This window comes from Nansenia antarctica (assembly GCF_963989245.1).
Source record: "Nansenia antarctica genome assembly, chromosome: 4".
NCBI lineage: Eukaryota > Metazoa > Chordata > Actinopteri > Argentiniformes > Microstomatidae > Nansenia > Nansenia antarctica.
The window spans coordinates 19,096,735-19,112,867 of record NC_137689.1 but is presented as its reverse complement, the minus strand read 5'-3'; the positions used below and the strand labels follow the sequence as shown (position 1 = coordinate 19,112,867).

At 42.3% G+C, this 16,133-nt stretch overlaps 2 protein-coding genes across 3 annotated transcripts in view; both read left to right on the top strand.

The window, feature by feature from the left end:
- Positions 1–4,791, top strand: part of kcnip1b (Kv channel interacting protein 1 b) — a gene marked incomplete at both ends in the record, with an annotated part of 24,387 nt that extends 19,596 nt beyond the window's left edge. For both annotated transcript variants that reach the window (XM_080529956.1, XM_080529957.1), the window contains 7 exons: positions 2,060–2,184; positions 2,934–3,003; positions 3,128–3,198; positions 3,343–3,450; positions 3,563–3,667; positions 3,784–3,846; positions 4,744–4,791. In XM_080529956.1, coding sequence (XP_080386082.1) covers positions 2,060–2,184; positions 2,934–3,003; positions 3,128–3,198; positions 3,343–3,450; positions 3,563–3,667; positions 3,784–3,846; positions 4,744–4,791 — 590 coding nt within the window. The remainder of the gene's footprint in view (positions 1–2,059; positions 2,185–2,933; positions 3,004–3,127; positions 3,199–3,342; positions 3,451–3,562; positions 3,668–3,783; positions 3,847–4,743) is intronic.
- A 3,263-nt stretch (positions 4,792–8,054) lies between these two features.
- npm1a (nucleophosmin 1a) lies at positions 8,055–15,730 on the top strand. The gene is made up of 11 exons (XM_080529756.1): positions 8,055–8,132; positions 8,959–9,038; positions 9,470–9,589; positions 9,716–9,809; positions 10,016–10,122; positions 10,222–10,268; positions 10,352–10,391; positions 10,662–10,742; positions 14,153–14,269; positions 14,487–14,561; positions 14,840–15,730. The coding sequence occupies exons 1-11, from the start codon at positions 8,084–8,086 to the stop codon at positions 14,888–14,890; spliced, it is 861 nt and encodes a 286-aa protein (XP_080385882.1). The 5' UTR covers positions 8,055–8,083; the 3' UTR covers positions 14,891–15,730.
- The last annotated feature ends 403 nt before the right edge of the window (positions 15,731–16,133 follow it).

The window sequence follows — 16,133 nt, the reverse complement described above, 5'->3', positions numbered from 1 at the left end:
TTTAACCTGAAGGAGCTTTGTGCATGGATTTTAGCTGCCTTTTATGTTTTCGTGTTCGCATGTATTCATTCATTTAGTCCACCTGTCTGTGTTCAAATCACGCTGCTTGTCTGTCTGTCTCCATGACGACTACAAAAATGTCAGAGATTGCAACATTGATGTAGAAAGAGAGATTGAAAGGAAGAAAGGTTTTAAACCAGAAGAAAGAGTTCAAGAGGAAATGACCAGAGGATGAGTAATAAAATGTGTCCAATAGAAGAGAGTCTCAAAGTCTTCATAATCATCATTCAATCATGCAAATGTATCAGTGTGTGTGTGTGTGTGTGTGTGTGTGTGTGTGTGTGTGTGTGTGTGTGTGTGTGTGTGTGTGTGTGTGTGTGTGAGCCTGCATGTGTGCGTGTCTGTGTGGCAAGAGTTTGTGCTCTGTCTACTGAAGAAGACCCCTCTGATGTGAATGCTTCATTATCTTATCATCTTAATCCAGATTTGCATGAACCTGTTGGCTATACCCTGCATTTACATGAGCCCTGTTAGAACTGATCTGAATTCACATTTCTCAAGGATGGTACAGAATAAAATCATGTCCTCGATTAGCAAAGGATCTAACCTCTAACAACCAAACTCCATCACTTATGTTGATGAGGAATGGAAGTTCAATTGTCGGGAGGGATTCAAAAGATGCTTCAAAAAAATCTCAAGCGACAGGATTCTGGATGGTTGAGCTTTTAATCACATTAAAGGAGTTAAAGGAGTAATGAACAGCTACCAGCAGCAGCTTCAGTAGACACTGATTTCATTTGCTTCAGGCAGATTGAAGCTTTGGCCAGATTCTGTTGACATGAAGACACATGAGATACAGTGTGTTTTCATACCATTCCTCGCTGTGTCCATTTCCTCTCTTTGCAAGTCTCAAGCTGTTCTCCGCCTGTGGCCGGAGGCTGTCTCAGTGATGAAATACTCCCCCAGAGAGGGCGCCAGCTCATCTCATCATTACCCACGATCCATCTCTCTCTCTCTCTCTCTGGCACAAGTGGCTAAGCACAAATCTGCCATCAGTCAATTCCATGAGGGGGAATCCTATTTGTCTTCAGCTCTCATCCCTCCTACCTACCTCCTCCCTCTCTCACTCCCTGTCTCCGATATCCTCAGAATTTCTCCTCTCTATTCCACTTACTTCGTCTTTACATCTCTCTACTCTCTTCATCTGGAACTTTCATACAGACTTCTGTTAACGTTCTCATCCATCCCTCTCTTCCCCTCTTTTCCCTCTTGACCCTCCCGTTCACACACTCTCCCTGTGGAAGGGGCTGCTTGGGCAGACTACTGTAGCTCTATAAGCTTTTGAAGACTTCTGGAGTTGCAAGGCAGTGGCAACTTCAATGTTCTTTAGAGCCACTTTTGATATGATGTGTGCTGAAAGAACATGGGCGTGAACACACCTACTCACAAAATAATCAGTGTGATCTGATCTCATGCTCTGGTCTCTCATGTTTCCGTAGATGTAAACACATACTTAATCGCTCTCTCTCTCTCACTCTCTCTCGCTCTCTCTCTCTCTCTCTCTTTTGTTTCTGTTATATAACACACAAAAAGAAAATCTCTACTTGTTAATTTTGTTCTTGGCCAGGCAAAGATGTTAATCTGTTAATGTGGGGGGAGGCTGTTGTGCTCCATTGTACCAGTTGGAACATGGTAACCCCTAACCCTAACCCTACATTTCCCCTCATATTATTATTCTCAATCGGTTAGTGATATAGGCTTACTAATCTCACACCACAGTCTTCCTTCTCACCTTGGACATTTAGCAACGCAGGACTGGAGACACACACATACACTTATTTCAACATAACTGCAAAATACACTGCAAATAATGATGATGACCTGAGGTATCTGTGGAATATGTTGTTATGTATGGACTGATTGACCAAAAATTCTAATTCTTTCTCTCTCTCTCTCTCTCTCTCTCTCTCTCTCTCTCTCTCTCTCTCTCTCTCTCTCTCTCTCTCTCTCTCTCTCTCTCTCTCTCTCTCTCTCTCTCTCTCTCTCTCTCTCTCTCTAGATAAGGTGGATGATGAGTTGGAGATGACCACGGTGTGTCACAGGCCTGAGGGTCTGGAACAGTTGGAGTCCCAGACAAACTTTACCAAGAGAGAGTTGCAGATCCTTTACCGCGGCTTCAAGAATGTAGGCACAGCCTCCGCTCTCCCTCTCTCCATTTTCCATTCCTTTACCTCTCCCTCGCACTCTGGATCAACTCTATTTATCATTTCACTATCTCCTCTAACGTCATGTTCTCTTCCCCTCTCGCCCTTTACTCTTATCTCTCTCTGCCACTCTCTACACCTCAGGTTTCCTCTATTCTTAACCAGTGTTCATGTCTCATTTCAGCACTCTCTCATCTCGCCCTCAGATATGTAAATGTCTGTTTTGCCCTGTGCCTTCACTTCAGATGCTACTAATCAGATAGTACAGGCCTGGAGCTAGAGCAACTAAGCCTGACATTCACCATATCAACAATGACAAGCTGCATTACCCTCATGCAACCAGGAAGAGGGAAGGGAAATACCAAATATATTTTGACAAATAGTTTGATATAAACACACAACACACACAAACACACACGCAACACATGCACACACACACACACACACACACACACACACACACACACACACACACACACACTATCCACTACTGTATATAAAAAATACAGTAAGTAGTCACTGCACATACTTAGCGTTGTTAAGAAGATCATCGCTAAACAGGATAAGCTATGGTTCTCTACTCCTTGAAGTAGTGCTGTAAGTTGATAGATGTCTTGCCCTCTTGTTATATTCATGAATCCGAATTGGTGAGGAAAGGAAAGTATATGTTCAACTGTACACAACAACAGCAACAACAACAACAACACGCATGCATGTTGGTTTCCACAGGAGTGTCCGAGTGGAGTGGTAAATGAAGAGACGTTCAAACACATCTACGCCCAGTTCTTCCCCCATGGAGGTACAGTACAGTCAGACCCTATCATTGAAACACATCACATGGCCGGTCCAAAATGTATCATTCCAGCTTAGCAAGCATTATGGGATCACTAGACCTCATGTGTTTGTATCTGGTTGTGTTGCAGATGCCAGTACGTACGCACATTATCTCTTCAACGCATTCGACACCACAAACAATGGATCCATTAAGTTTGAGGTACAAACCAAACAACCTTTCTATCAATCAATGGATTCCTTAGATTCATTGTTTAATTGTCTTATTTGTTCTGGTATCACTCAGGCTTGTATTTACGCTCCACTCCTCCATCTGTTCCTCTGCTCCCTCTCTCTCCTCCCTCAGGAGTTTGTAATGGGACTGTCTACACTGCTGCGGGGAACGCTGAGGGACAAGCTGGAGTGGACTTTTCATCTTTATGACATCAACAGAGATGGCTACATTAACAGAGAGGTCTGTCTCTGTCTGTAGGCCTCAGCATGTGAGATTGTGTTGCATAGTTACAACCAGTAATATCCGATATTCTGCTGTCTGATTGTATTCTGTGTGTACTTCTTTGTTTCAGGAGATGACCGAGATTGTGAGGGCCATTTACGACATGATGGGCAAATATACCTACCCTGCACTTAAGGGAGATGTGCCAAAACAGCATGTGGATGCTTTTTTCCAGGTAACAAGGCCTTCATGAGTAACAATACGACATAGAAAGAAACAAAGAGGTAGGATGCAACACATTTCCTGTTCTGCTAATTATGCATGATGCTTTTACTTTCTGTCTCCCCACAGAAAATGGATAAAAACAAAGATGGAGTTGTGACTTTAGAGGAGTTCATTGTAGCATGCCAGGAGGTATGTAGGCTATCCATATATTTACACACACACACACACACACACACACTCTCTCTTCTCTCTCTCTCATACACACACACACACACACACACACACAAACTCTTATACACACAAATTGTACATGTACAACTTTCCCTACTATGTTTTCCCTCACTGCTTCCCATCTCCCCACTTTGCTCCACAAACATTGTTGTTTTTCTCTCTGAGTGTTTTAGTCGTGGTTCTTCTGTCATACAGGCTGGTCATATGTCAGTAACTGACTGGGATGTGTTGGACAAAGGCTTCTATATAGTGAACTACTTTTTCAAAGTAGCTTTAGTTTAACTGTATTTCTCACAAGGGTAGCTTTAGTGTAGCTCAACCTCATTGCTTGTAAAGTAATTGTTTAAATACATTTCCTCCGTAGTAGTAGTAGTAGTAGTAGTAGTAGTAGTAGTAGTAGTAGTAGTAGTAGTAGTAGTAGTAGTAGTAGTAGTAGTAGTAGTAGTAGTAGTAGTAGTAGTGGTGGTGGTGGTGGTGGTGGTGGTGGTGGTGGTGGTGGTGGTGGTGGTGGTGGTGGTGGTGGTGGTGGTGGTAGTGGTAGTGGTAGTGGTAGTGGTAGTAGTAGTAGTAGTAGTAGTAGTAGTAGTAGTAGTAGTAGTAGTAGTAGTAGTAGTAGTAGTAGTAGTAGTAATAGTAGCAGTAGTCGTAGTAGTAGTAGTAGCTTCTCAGACACTGGATGTCTATTTAAGATGGAAGGCTTGTTTTTTGTAAGCCTTTTAGCTTACAAGTATTGCCCCCTTTGGCTCACAGGTGAGAAGGCTCTATCTGACTTACGATACAACAGTGGCATCTTGTGTTGAATCAAAGTAGTTACAACATCCTGTTTCATCCGTGTTCTCCCATTCTCCCCGATAGGATGAAACCATGATGAGATCCATGCAGCTCTTTGAAAATGTGATGTAATTAAGGTTAGACGAGAGAAATGCGAGAGAGAGAGAGAGATGTGTGTGTGCATGTATGTGCATATGTACCGTATGTGCATATTGTTGTGTGTGTGAATGTGCGTGTGTATAATGTGTGTCTGTCAGCAAGGGTGCATATGTGCGATGCAGCGTGTCTCTCTTTCTCACCCTCTCATCCTACTTGTCAGCGTTCATGTGTTTGCAAAATTATATCCTGCCTGGCTAGCTGCCCATGCATTGACTGAATGAAGCCAGAAACACCCTACAATGCCCAGTTGTGAGACCCCCTGGACTTGACAGCCATGTTGCTGGACTAATTCAGTCGTCAGAACCTGGATAGTGTGACATGAAGGTTTGTATTCTGTGGGAATGATCACACAATACAGACTAGTGTGTGACACACTTGACGAACTTCAACCTTTTCGCTGCTCGGCTCCTCTCTTTTTGATAAGCTGATGTGGAGATGCTCTTGAAAGACTGCCCTCTATCTGTGAAGAAGTGGAACTATGCCAGCAGGGGCATTTCTTTTGACTAAGTTATTTTTGTCAAAACAGAATGCATGCTTGAGCCAGAGAGACCCGATCGCTCTCTCCAACCATTTGCTTGACCAAGACCTTTACCTTTGGACTTATGTATTTAACTCATGCATCCAATGATTGATTTGTTGATGGATCATATCTGCTATTTATTCCTATGTGTTTATTAAATAGAAAATTATCCTACTGTTATTTGTTTGTTTGTGTCATGTGTGGTGACTGTTTTACTGTTGAGAAGTTCTATGTAGTTCTGTGTTGGTTATGCTGTCGCTCTCAAATCTATCCTTGTAATTGTGTGTCTTTCCCAAACTGATGCCTGTAATGTGTTAGAAATATAACCAATAGGCCTACTGGGTTTACATAAGATTTAACATATGGTGACCAGATCTTGAAAATGATTAAGTACACAACATGGATCGATTGGAGGTAAATGCAGTGCAATCCATGCATGTGTGTGTGTTTGTGAGAGAGAGTGTGAGTGTGAGAGAAAAAGAGAGAGATCAGTGATTATTTTGTGCTGTAATTACATGTTTATCCCTCTCTTGGTGTCTATCGGTTATGTTGAAATAATTGTATGTGTGTGTCTCCAGTCTTGCATTGCCAAAATTCCAAGGTGAGAAGAAAGACTGGGGTGTGAGGTTAGTAGGCCTATGTCACTAACCGATTGAGAAAAATAGAAATGAGAAGCATATGAGAGCAAAGTGTCTGTAACACAAAGATAAAACCATTACCAAACTCTTTCTGTTAGAGTTATTATTTCTTATTGATGGAATTACAATTACTATTGATAATGTAACGTAATTGTTTACAATGTGGCCAAGTTACACGAAAGTATAGCCCCACTGATGAAAGCCTGATAATCAGCGGACAGAACAATCTGAATAAATGTAAGCAAGTGGTACACCTCATTACGACACTTTGTCTGGGACAGATAAATACAGAGACTGGAGAGAGCAACAGCTTCTGTGTTCTGTTGTACAGTGCAAATGCTATGAATAAAAAGTTTGACATAATATTATGTGTTCTTTTTGTAAGACATGGTGAGTTTTCTGATGGAGTGAGGGAGGGAAGGAAGGCAATATGTACTGTATGAAGGGGTGGGTTGGTGATGATAGGTGTGCTTGTGCAAGCAAGAGCGGATGAGCAGACATAATTATGTCACCTCCCTGTCATCAGAACGACCACGCCCCCTTTTGGGTAAAATCGAGCGTGGAAAAGTGCCGGTGCCAAATTGGAAAAACTAGTGTCACCATGGCCAAAAGCTGCTGCGTCGTATTTAGCACGTCAAACAATAAAACAAATCCCAGTTTATGATTTTCTTTAGTTCCCCAAAGAGCGAAGAACAGTACAAGAAGAGATATGTTGCTTCAGGCCATCCACAGAGAGGATGAAAATGGTCAACTGTGGGACCCTTCAGTGCTGAGACCAAAGGGGAAGTTCTCCAGTGGCAGACAACATTTCAAGGGACTGTTGCTGTTGATGTTCTTCTTTTGCCTTCAGTTTTTTCCGACTCTCCTTTTTATTTTTGCTTTGTCTGTGTAGAATGTAATGTCTTTATTCCAGGTGCAGGTGTTGCTGGTTGGTGCCATAGGCAGACAGATGCCTCTAACTTAAACAAGGAGTGCTCTGACATGGGAACAACAACTTTCTCACATTCTAGAATAAAATAGAATACAAAAACTTTTTTTTTGTTTTGTTTTTTTTAGCTTTATTTAACCAGGCAAACATGTAAGAACAAATTCTTATTTTATTTTTTTTACTTACTTATTTATTTATTTTTTACTTACTTTTTCACCAAATAGGAAGAGCATTTATTTTCTTCTGAAAACGACTCAAAATAATGAACAGCAAGCCAAAACTAGTGCCGGAGGGGGGCAAGTGAGCTAGTCACATTGGACAGACTACCAAAACAGCTAAATAAAGTGTATTAACGACAGAAAAAGTGATACAGGTCAGAAATACATTACACCTGGAGATTCAATAAGGTAGTTGTAGGCCTATATGTCAGCTTAAGACACCTCAGGCTCAACCCATATTTCTTTAAATTAACTAACCCTTTTCTATATAACGGCAACGATGGTTGATCGGCAACGACGTTACATCATTGTGTGCCTGACTGGCCGATTTTGACTCAAAGCAATAAATACTGTATTCTTATGTTATGCATTATTATAGCATAGAGTACAGCACATTGTTTTATTTGTATAGTATAGTATAGTGGATAGTGTATATAGCCTTTATTTATGTAAACCAGCTCTTTTTCCCTTCTTGTTTTTAGTCTTTTTTTCCTAGCACCAGGGGAGACCCCCCTCCTAAATTTCGTTGTATGGTACCTGTACTGTATTAATGACAATAAAGACCATTCATGACTGGTTGAAGACCAAAGACCAAAGACCAAAGACCAAGACTGGTTGTTAAAATCCCGAATATTTAGGGATTTTAACAACCAGTCCTATTAAGAATCCATTCATTGTTATGCGGAATTTGAATTTACTGCCAGTCAAACTAAAGGGACGGTCTTCACCTAAAAAGGGGCGGGGCATGCAAGGGCAAAATACCCGGATGCGCCAGTCTCATGACTGATATGATTGGACTACACAAAGTGTAGGCGTATCAATTCACCCTCGCTTACTGATATGATTGGACTACACAAAGTGTGGGCGTGTCCGTTCACCAGCAGGGTAATGTCTCTGCGTAGTCAACGAAGGGCATCTCAGTTCAGCGGACCTTTTAAGACATCGCCTCACACCAGGTACAATGAACGGGCTAGACGAAGAACAGACGGGTCCACAGACGTTCCTTTATGGTGAGAAACTATTTTTGAGGCGTGTTAGTGATCATGTTGTCTTCAAACATTTGGTTCACATGCGTGATTACAATGATATACCTTGTTCGCTGAGAGTAGTAACGTTAGCTAGCGTATAACTGAGCAATGCAGCTGCTAGCAAACCACGAGGTTTAGCATGTCCATTGTTAATGAGCTCGCAACCTTGAATGGCTATTCCAGTCACAATTATGTGATGCTTGGACGTTCAGGAGTTAATTCTACTCATGTTTAAAATGAACGTTTTCTAACTTACATTATTTGAGTGTCAGGCTTTTCCTGTGTTAGCTTAGTTACCCCATGGCGTGCGTGTCGACACGTGCTTTAAGATGGCGCACTTAGAGGGGAAGGCCACTCACTGAAATGTGTCTGCTATATGCAGGACAGGTCGATTGTGTGAACCGAAGTGAACAGGAGTTGTCTCTTTCTTTCCATACACTGATGTTAAGTACAGGACTAATAAATAATAATTGCTAATGCACCCAGTCACTTCTTAACCCCAGCATGTTTTCTGATCGCGGAAGTCTCTGGTACATGCGTCGCACGCTTTCACAGTTGGCTCGGCGATTGTATATTGGACCTTAAGCCCCAAAAAAAAGACATCTAACGTACTTACCTAGTTAGGCAGATTGTGTCTAACAACCCTGTATCATTTTTAATCGAATACGTGCATGAAATATTATGACTAGGAATTCCTCATGTTACCAGTGTCACCACGTGGGTTGACCCACATGTGCCGCCGTGACCCCCCCCCCCCGTTGATGTCTGAATACTTTTTTGATTGGACCTTTTTGACATATTTCAACAGGGTGCGAATTGAAGTCTGGGAAGGATGTTGTCTTCAACCCAGAGGACGATGAGTTTGAGCACCAGCTGGATTTGAGGATGGTAAGATTATGTAGATAGATAGATAGTACTCATCCGTTTTTAATATATATTTTATTTAGTACCTCTACCTCTGCCTTTTCTCTTCTGTACGTTGACACATCGATTCTGAGCAATGACACCTGAGTGCCATGTGTTCTCATGAGCATGTTTAAATGCAGGTATAGGTTAAATGCACATATAGGTTGCTTTCCCTATCATTGCATGGCATCTGTGGTCGAAGATGAAATTTGTTGAGCTGAACTGTTGCTGATGCATTTTCAACAACTGCTTACCAAAAGACTGAGACTGAAGATGGCTACTCCCATTGTTGAGAGGATTGTACTGTTTTAAATATAATGCTGGCACACAATAGCACTTACAATACCCCACATGCTTTGCAGTATTTGGGCTATGTACTTAACGGTGTGTTGCAATTCTACCTCTGTTCTCAGGTGTGTGTGGACCCCAGCACCAAGGATGAGCTTCACATTGTGGAGGTGGAAGGGCAGGACACAGAGGGTCAGCCGGTTAAAGCAGTGCTTGCTTCACTGAAACCCTCCACCCTTCCAAGTGTGAGTTTGAGATGTTGGCCATCATCAAAATATCAGATTATTCATATACACCTGTAAGCCAAAGCTCAAAAGCATTGTTAGTGTGGTTGTGAACCAGAGATCAAGCCCGGTGTTTGTGTGTTGCAGGTGTGTCTTGGTGGGTTTGCAATCACACCCCCTGCTGTTTTCCGTCTCAAGTCTGGTTCCGGTCCAATCCACATCAGTGGTCAGCACCTTGTCAGTAAGTATGATCACCTCTGCCAGGAACCTGTAGTCGAAGATGAAATTTGTTGAGCTGAACTGCTGCTGATGCATTTTCAACAACTGCTTACCAAAAGACTGAGACCGAATACTGCCACTGAAAAAGTGATCCTATAGTGGCGGTAGGAAAAATACTTGTTGGCATAAGCCATCAACTCTTAAGTTGCCATCTTGTTTTTCTACCAGTGATGGGGGGTGACCAGTCGTTTGATGAGGAGGAGGAGGATGATGAGGAAGAGGAGGTTCAAACGTCCAAGAAAAGGCCCGCCTCAGCACCGGCACTGAAATCCCAGGTCAGTCTCCAAACAGTACCTCTGTCCAACCTGGTCTAGTCACCTGAAACAACATGTGTCTTCATCTCTGACACTGACCAGCCCTTTTCTTCTTCACAGAAAAAAATGAAACTGGAGGTGAAGGAGGAGGAGGATGATGATGATGAGTAAGTATAGAAGTTTTCTCTTCTTAGGAGTGTTCAATGCACATATTTTTCTGAAACTGATTTGTAACATGACTCCTCATTAGGGAAGATGAAGAGAGCGAGGCTGAAGAATCTCCTGTTAAGGTGAGGGTAATTTCTATTGCATTTATTTGAAAAGCCTATATACTATCTGCTTAAATCGTTGCTTGGCGTCTGTAGTCGAAGATGAAATTTGTTGAGCTGAACTGCTGCTGATGCATTTTTCAACAACTGCTTACCAAAAGACTGAGACTGAAGACTGCCACTCCCCTTGCTGGAGGGAATTATTCTGTTGATGTTAGATAACATGTACCTGTCTTGGCATAAGCCACCTTCTACTAGTTGACATAAAACCATAAACCCTATTCATCACAGCCTAAGAAGACTCCGTCCAAAGCCAAGTCTCCTGCTCAAAATGGAAAGAGTCCTAAAGGCAACACACCAGCTGGAAAAGAGGTTAGTGCTTCTGCCTTGGTTTTTCTCTTCTGTAAGTTGACACATTGCTTCTAAGCAATGACCCCACACTTGGGGCCCGTCCCAATTCACCCCTATGGCTCGATTTGCGCGTTCACGTTTAGGGGGAGGGCTGTCCCAATTCATATTTCATCGAGGGCTAGGGGTAAGGGGGAGGGCTAACTATTAATTCGTTTCGAGCGATTCCAGGACCACACTAGCTTCGAAGGGCTAGGGGTACGCTACCCCTTGATACCAGGATGCATTGCGAATCATCTACAGAAATCGTATGTCGCTCTATTCAATGCGGAAATGTCATTTTACTTTCTCTGTAATTACTTATTAATAAAGATTTGAAAAATTATGATAACCATCTTATTGTCTTAGTTTAATGTCATTACAATGCATTATAGACCTTTTATTTATAACAAGCTTAACCCAAAAATCGCTTTTATGTCGGTGCTGTGTCTAACGTTACAGTAACGCAACGCTGCATGACAGTCGAGCATTTCAGAGATGTACAATCATAAATCAATTATTACCTGTGGCGTTTGACAGCGGATGATGGTACACATATGTAAAGTTATCTATCAAACGTTCGTCTGACTTGTACATGATGCGCATTTTGACCTATTTCCACCCGCAATCTAATCCGAGCAGTTGTTATTAGGTAATATTATTAATGGGTTGTATCATTGTATGTAACTTACAAATGTAACTACAGAAGAAGAGGAGGACGACCGCCCTAGACACCCTGGTAACCCTGGTGGAAAAAGACATGGAGCTTGAACAGGAGCGTCATAAAGAATTGTTAGCGCTGTTCAAACAGCTAGTGGATAAAATTCCTGACAAGTAGAGTAGATTTGTTTAGAGCCGCTATTCCATCAACTTTGCTAAAGGAAAGTCCATATTTTTGGGATTTTCCTTTAGCAACGTTGATGGAATAGCCCCAAAGTTGTTAACAGTTAATTAACCTTGTTGTTTTTATTGTGCTGCTGGGGTATTCCATCAACTTTGCTAAAGGAAAGTCCTTATTTTTGGGATTTTCCTTTAGCAACATTGATGGAATAGCCCCCATGATACTTACATTTGTTGTTGTTGTTGGACTACTAAAGTATTTGTTTCAAACCAATTGTTGGTGGATTCATTATGAGCATGAATAACAGATTGTCTTATATAATCAAACCACATTTTCCCATTTAGCTAGCAGTTAGTTCACTGTAAAAATCCTAAAATTGTAAGACAAATATTTTTGTAATATTTTTTTTATTTGAAGAAATCACACAATTAAGACAAAACAGATTGAAACAAGCCTAAAATGGTATCACCATGGCTAACATACAATTATACATTTCTGGGTCACAAACAGCATTGTACTATGGTGCTTGCACATGGCCCGAAACCAAGGCAGCCAGTCTGTCCCTTGTAGCATTCCCAGAGGTCTCGTTACCTGCTAGGGGCTCACCGGGAGGTTGGGGGTCAAACATGTCCTGTGCATCTGGATCTAGCTCCAGCATGTCTCCATTATCGAGACACACATTGTGCAAAAAGGCACAGGACGCAACTACCACAGGTGCAAATATTGGTTTAACCTCCAAGGCTTTGAACAGGGTAGATCTCCATCTGGTCTTCATCATTCCAAAAGCCCTTTCTACAATGCTGCGGCCTCTGGAATGATAATTATTGAAGCGCCCCTGTATTTGTCCAATAACGGGATCCTTGTATGGTGTGATGAGGCAGATTGGTGTGTCCAAACAGGGATAGCCACCATCACCCAGAAGCATGTAACCCCTGGGAGGGTACTGTCTGGTCCTGTAAAAGGTACTGTTCTTCATGATGCGTGTGTCATGAACCGACCCCGGGTAGCCTACAAAGATGTCAAGGAATCTACCCTTCGAATCACAAATTGCCTGCATGTTAATAGAAAAGAATCCTTTGTAATTTAAATAGTCAATTCGGTGTAGTAGAGGGGGTTTGATCCTGATATGGCAGCCATCTATTGCACCCACAACGTTGTTGAAGGCAGGGCTTCCTGATAGCAGGGCAAATCCTTGCCCAACAGCATGTAGCTCTCCTGCCGGTGGGAGAGAGATGGCTCGCTTGAGGTTGTTCCAAATGTGCTGTGCAACTCTGTGGATGATGCGGTGGACTGTGGCTTTTGGCACATTGAAGACACGGCATGTAACCTGATAGGACAGTCCATGAGCCAGCCAGTACACATAAATGAGGACTTCCATCTGATTTCCCCAGCTATGATCCTGTTCCCTCTGTAGGAGCCTCTGCAGACCATGCATGGCTCTTCTGCTGAGGCGGTAGTCCTGTCTCAGGTCAGCCTCTACATTCAACCATAAACGCAGGATGGGCAGGTCCTGACTCAGCTTGCAGTATCTCATAGGATGACCAGTCTGTAAAAGGAAATACGTTCACATTCCTTAGTCTGAATAGGAAAGATTTTACTGCAGGACATTTCTCCATTCCCCATCCCCCAATCAATGTCCCCATCCCCCAAGCCATTTCCCCCCAAACCAAACACATATGGAACAAACACGTTAATAGCACGATAGCATTAATTACCACGTAATTACGCCATGTACGCATTGTACTGCACACAGATCATCACACAAATCAATAATACAAAAAGTAAAAGGTCGGTTACTCGAGACAACATTTACATGAATAACCACTATACTAGCATGTTGTGTTGCTTGGTTAAAAACTTTTTTGCAGTCGTACATACCAAAAACTGTCCCATCAGTCCCATCAGTATTCTGGCGCGTCGAAGACGTCTTGCTCTTCCATGATTTCTCAGGTGTGTTGATAATAAACGAAAAAAGATGCTTATAGCACACGCAACAGAAATAAACACAGCTGAAGAAGGCATTGCGAGATGTGAGAATTCGCCGGCAACATAACGCGTCACCCGTACCGCGTCTAAACCACTGTTGATGACGTAGGCGCCGTGAAGGGCTGTCCCAATTCATAGGGCTTAGATTTCAAGGGGTATGGCTTGTGACGTGTTCGAAGGCCTTGGCTTCGAATCGAGTGACACTCGAAAACGAGCCATAGGGGTAGAAAAGGGAATTGGGATTGGCCCTTGATCACCTCTCCGGGTGTCTGAGTGCCATGTGTTCTCATGAGCATGTTTAAATGCAGGTGTAGGTTAAATGCACGTATAGGTTGCTTTCCCTATCATTGCATGGCGTCTGTGGTCGAAGATGACATTTGTTGAGCTGAACTGTTGCTGATGCATTTTCAACAACTGCTTACCAAAAGACTGAGACTGCCACTCCAGATGGCCACTCCCATTGTTGAGAGAATTGTTCTGTTTTAAATATAATGGCACACAATAGCACTTACAATACCCCCACCCCCCCAGTCCTTCCCTGACACTCACACACTGTTCTCCTTCACAGGCAAAGACCCCAGACAACAAGGGCAGCACCCCAGGCAAAAAGACCCCACCCAAAACCCCCAAAGTGCCCCTCACTGTTCCTGAGCTGAAGGCAAAGATGCTTGCATCAGTGGAGAAGGTTTGTCTTTTTGAACATGTTAGTCCTGATACTTAGACTTTTCGGAAAATTCCCTTGTGAATCTCCCAGTGATGTAATTCGATTAGCTGATGTATGCTTAAGAAGTGTTCCCCAAAAAAAACCAAGACGCACTGTGTAGTCTTGAAGGGCACACCTGCGCTTGTCTGCACAAAGGGGATGAATACCTGTAATAATTTGAAAATGTCTTCAATTTCAGGGAGTAATGCTGCCTAAATTACAGCCCAAGTTTGAGAACTTTTTAAAGTCGAGTCTACAAGTTGCAGACACCAAGGTATAGTAATGCTGCCCATGGAAATTGATTATGAATAACTACGGCAAGACCTGATTTTACGAAACAAAAAATGAACTACTAATAAAGTTTGCATGGCCCAAGAGGTAATCAAAACAAACCTGAAGAGCAATGAAGAAAATAATGGTTTTGATCAGTGATGAACTGATATAAAACACACCAATACCTCTAAGAAGTTCTAAGCTCTCACCAATTTAACATGTTCTAAGCCAAGTCCACTGACTTTCTCTAACTCGCTTTGTTCTGTCCACCCTCTTTAGGTCATTGCGGAGATGTGGAAGTGGAGGCAGACGGTGAAAGATACAAAATAAATGTCTGCCCTTTTTTAAAATTATTTTCTTTTTGTATTACTTTGTCAGCTCGGTCCCGGCTTTTGGCCTACCTTGCCCTGCCCTTAAAGTTTCCCATGTCCCACTCAGTGCCTCACACTCTGTTCCCCTTTAAAGCGTCTCTGCGCTTGCCTGTCCAGTTCAAGCGCCCTGTAGGAGCACAGACTAGTGTGAACTGATGGGCTTGAGTCCCAGGATCCTGGCCTTCAAAGCACCATACCCCTCACTTGTCCTGTCCAGTTGTGCAAGAAGGGTGGATGAAATGGATACTATTCCGGCGTTCATGTGAATGGACTTGGTCAAACCCACTCTGAACTTTGCATTTTGTAAATGTGTAAATGATATCCTTGCTACTGTATTCTACGTAGCCTTTTGAAGTCAGGCCTAAGTGGTGATAACAATTCTCCCTCAGGCAGTTAGTAAATCTGTTTAATTTGTATTGCTTTAGGTATGTTTGTAAATGATAGGTTTAATGATTTTTTGATTGTTCCATGTCATCCATGAGTTTGTTTGTATGGATGCTCTGTCCTTGCATTTTGGAGGGCGAGGGGGGCCTGAGATTAACATTTGTCTTAATTTAACTGTAAAACAAAGGGTTTTTGAACATCGTTCAATTTTATTATTTTGCAATAAAAGGGTAGTGTTAAGCAGGTAATGCACCAGTGTCTTGCTCTTCAATGAGTGATTGACATCTGGAAGTACAGGTAACTAATGTATGATACTGGTGTTGTGATTTGATGCTGTGTTCTCTGAAATTGTTATAAAGTATATGAGCAGCTCTCCATCCAGAGATATTGTGATCAACAATAAACCGTTCTGAGGAAGAAATGCTACTGTCTCGAGTCTTGTGTACAGCCTAACAACTACAGTATTTCAGTGGACTTAATGTTGCAAAGTCTGTGTTAAGGTATGAATATAATAACTTATGAAGTGTAATGTATTCTCAAATACACAACTTTTACAACTAGGGTAAATGTAGCTGTATGAATGTCTAAGTCAGAAATAAATATGAGTTGTCTCTAATCAGATTTTCATTTTTTTTATGTGAATGGACTGCACTTATGTAGCGCCTTATTCTAAAGCGCTTTACAATGGCCTGTCATCCACCCGTTCGCACACCAATGGTTGCAAGCTGATGTAATTGCCCACTGTAAATGTGTTATATTACATGTATGCACTTTATCTTGGATGTTTACAGAGACCACCCCATTGGGGCGGCTGTGGC

Coding starts and splice junctions, on each gene's coding strand:
- npm1a (XM_080529756.1), top strand. CDS start 8,084: ATGAACGGGCTAGACGAAGAACAGACGGGTCCACAGACGTTCCTTTAT. Junction 9,039..9,469: donor ACCAGCTGGATTTGAGGATG/GTAAGATTATGT, acceptor CTCTGTTCTCAG/GTGTGTGTGGACCCCAGCAC. Junction 10,123..10,221: donor CACCGGCACTGAAATCCCAG/GTCAGTCTCCAA, acceptor TCTTCTTCACAG/AAAAAAATGAAACTGGAGGT.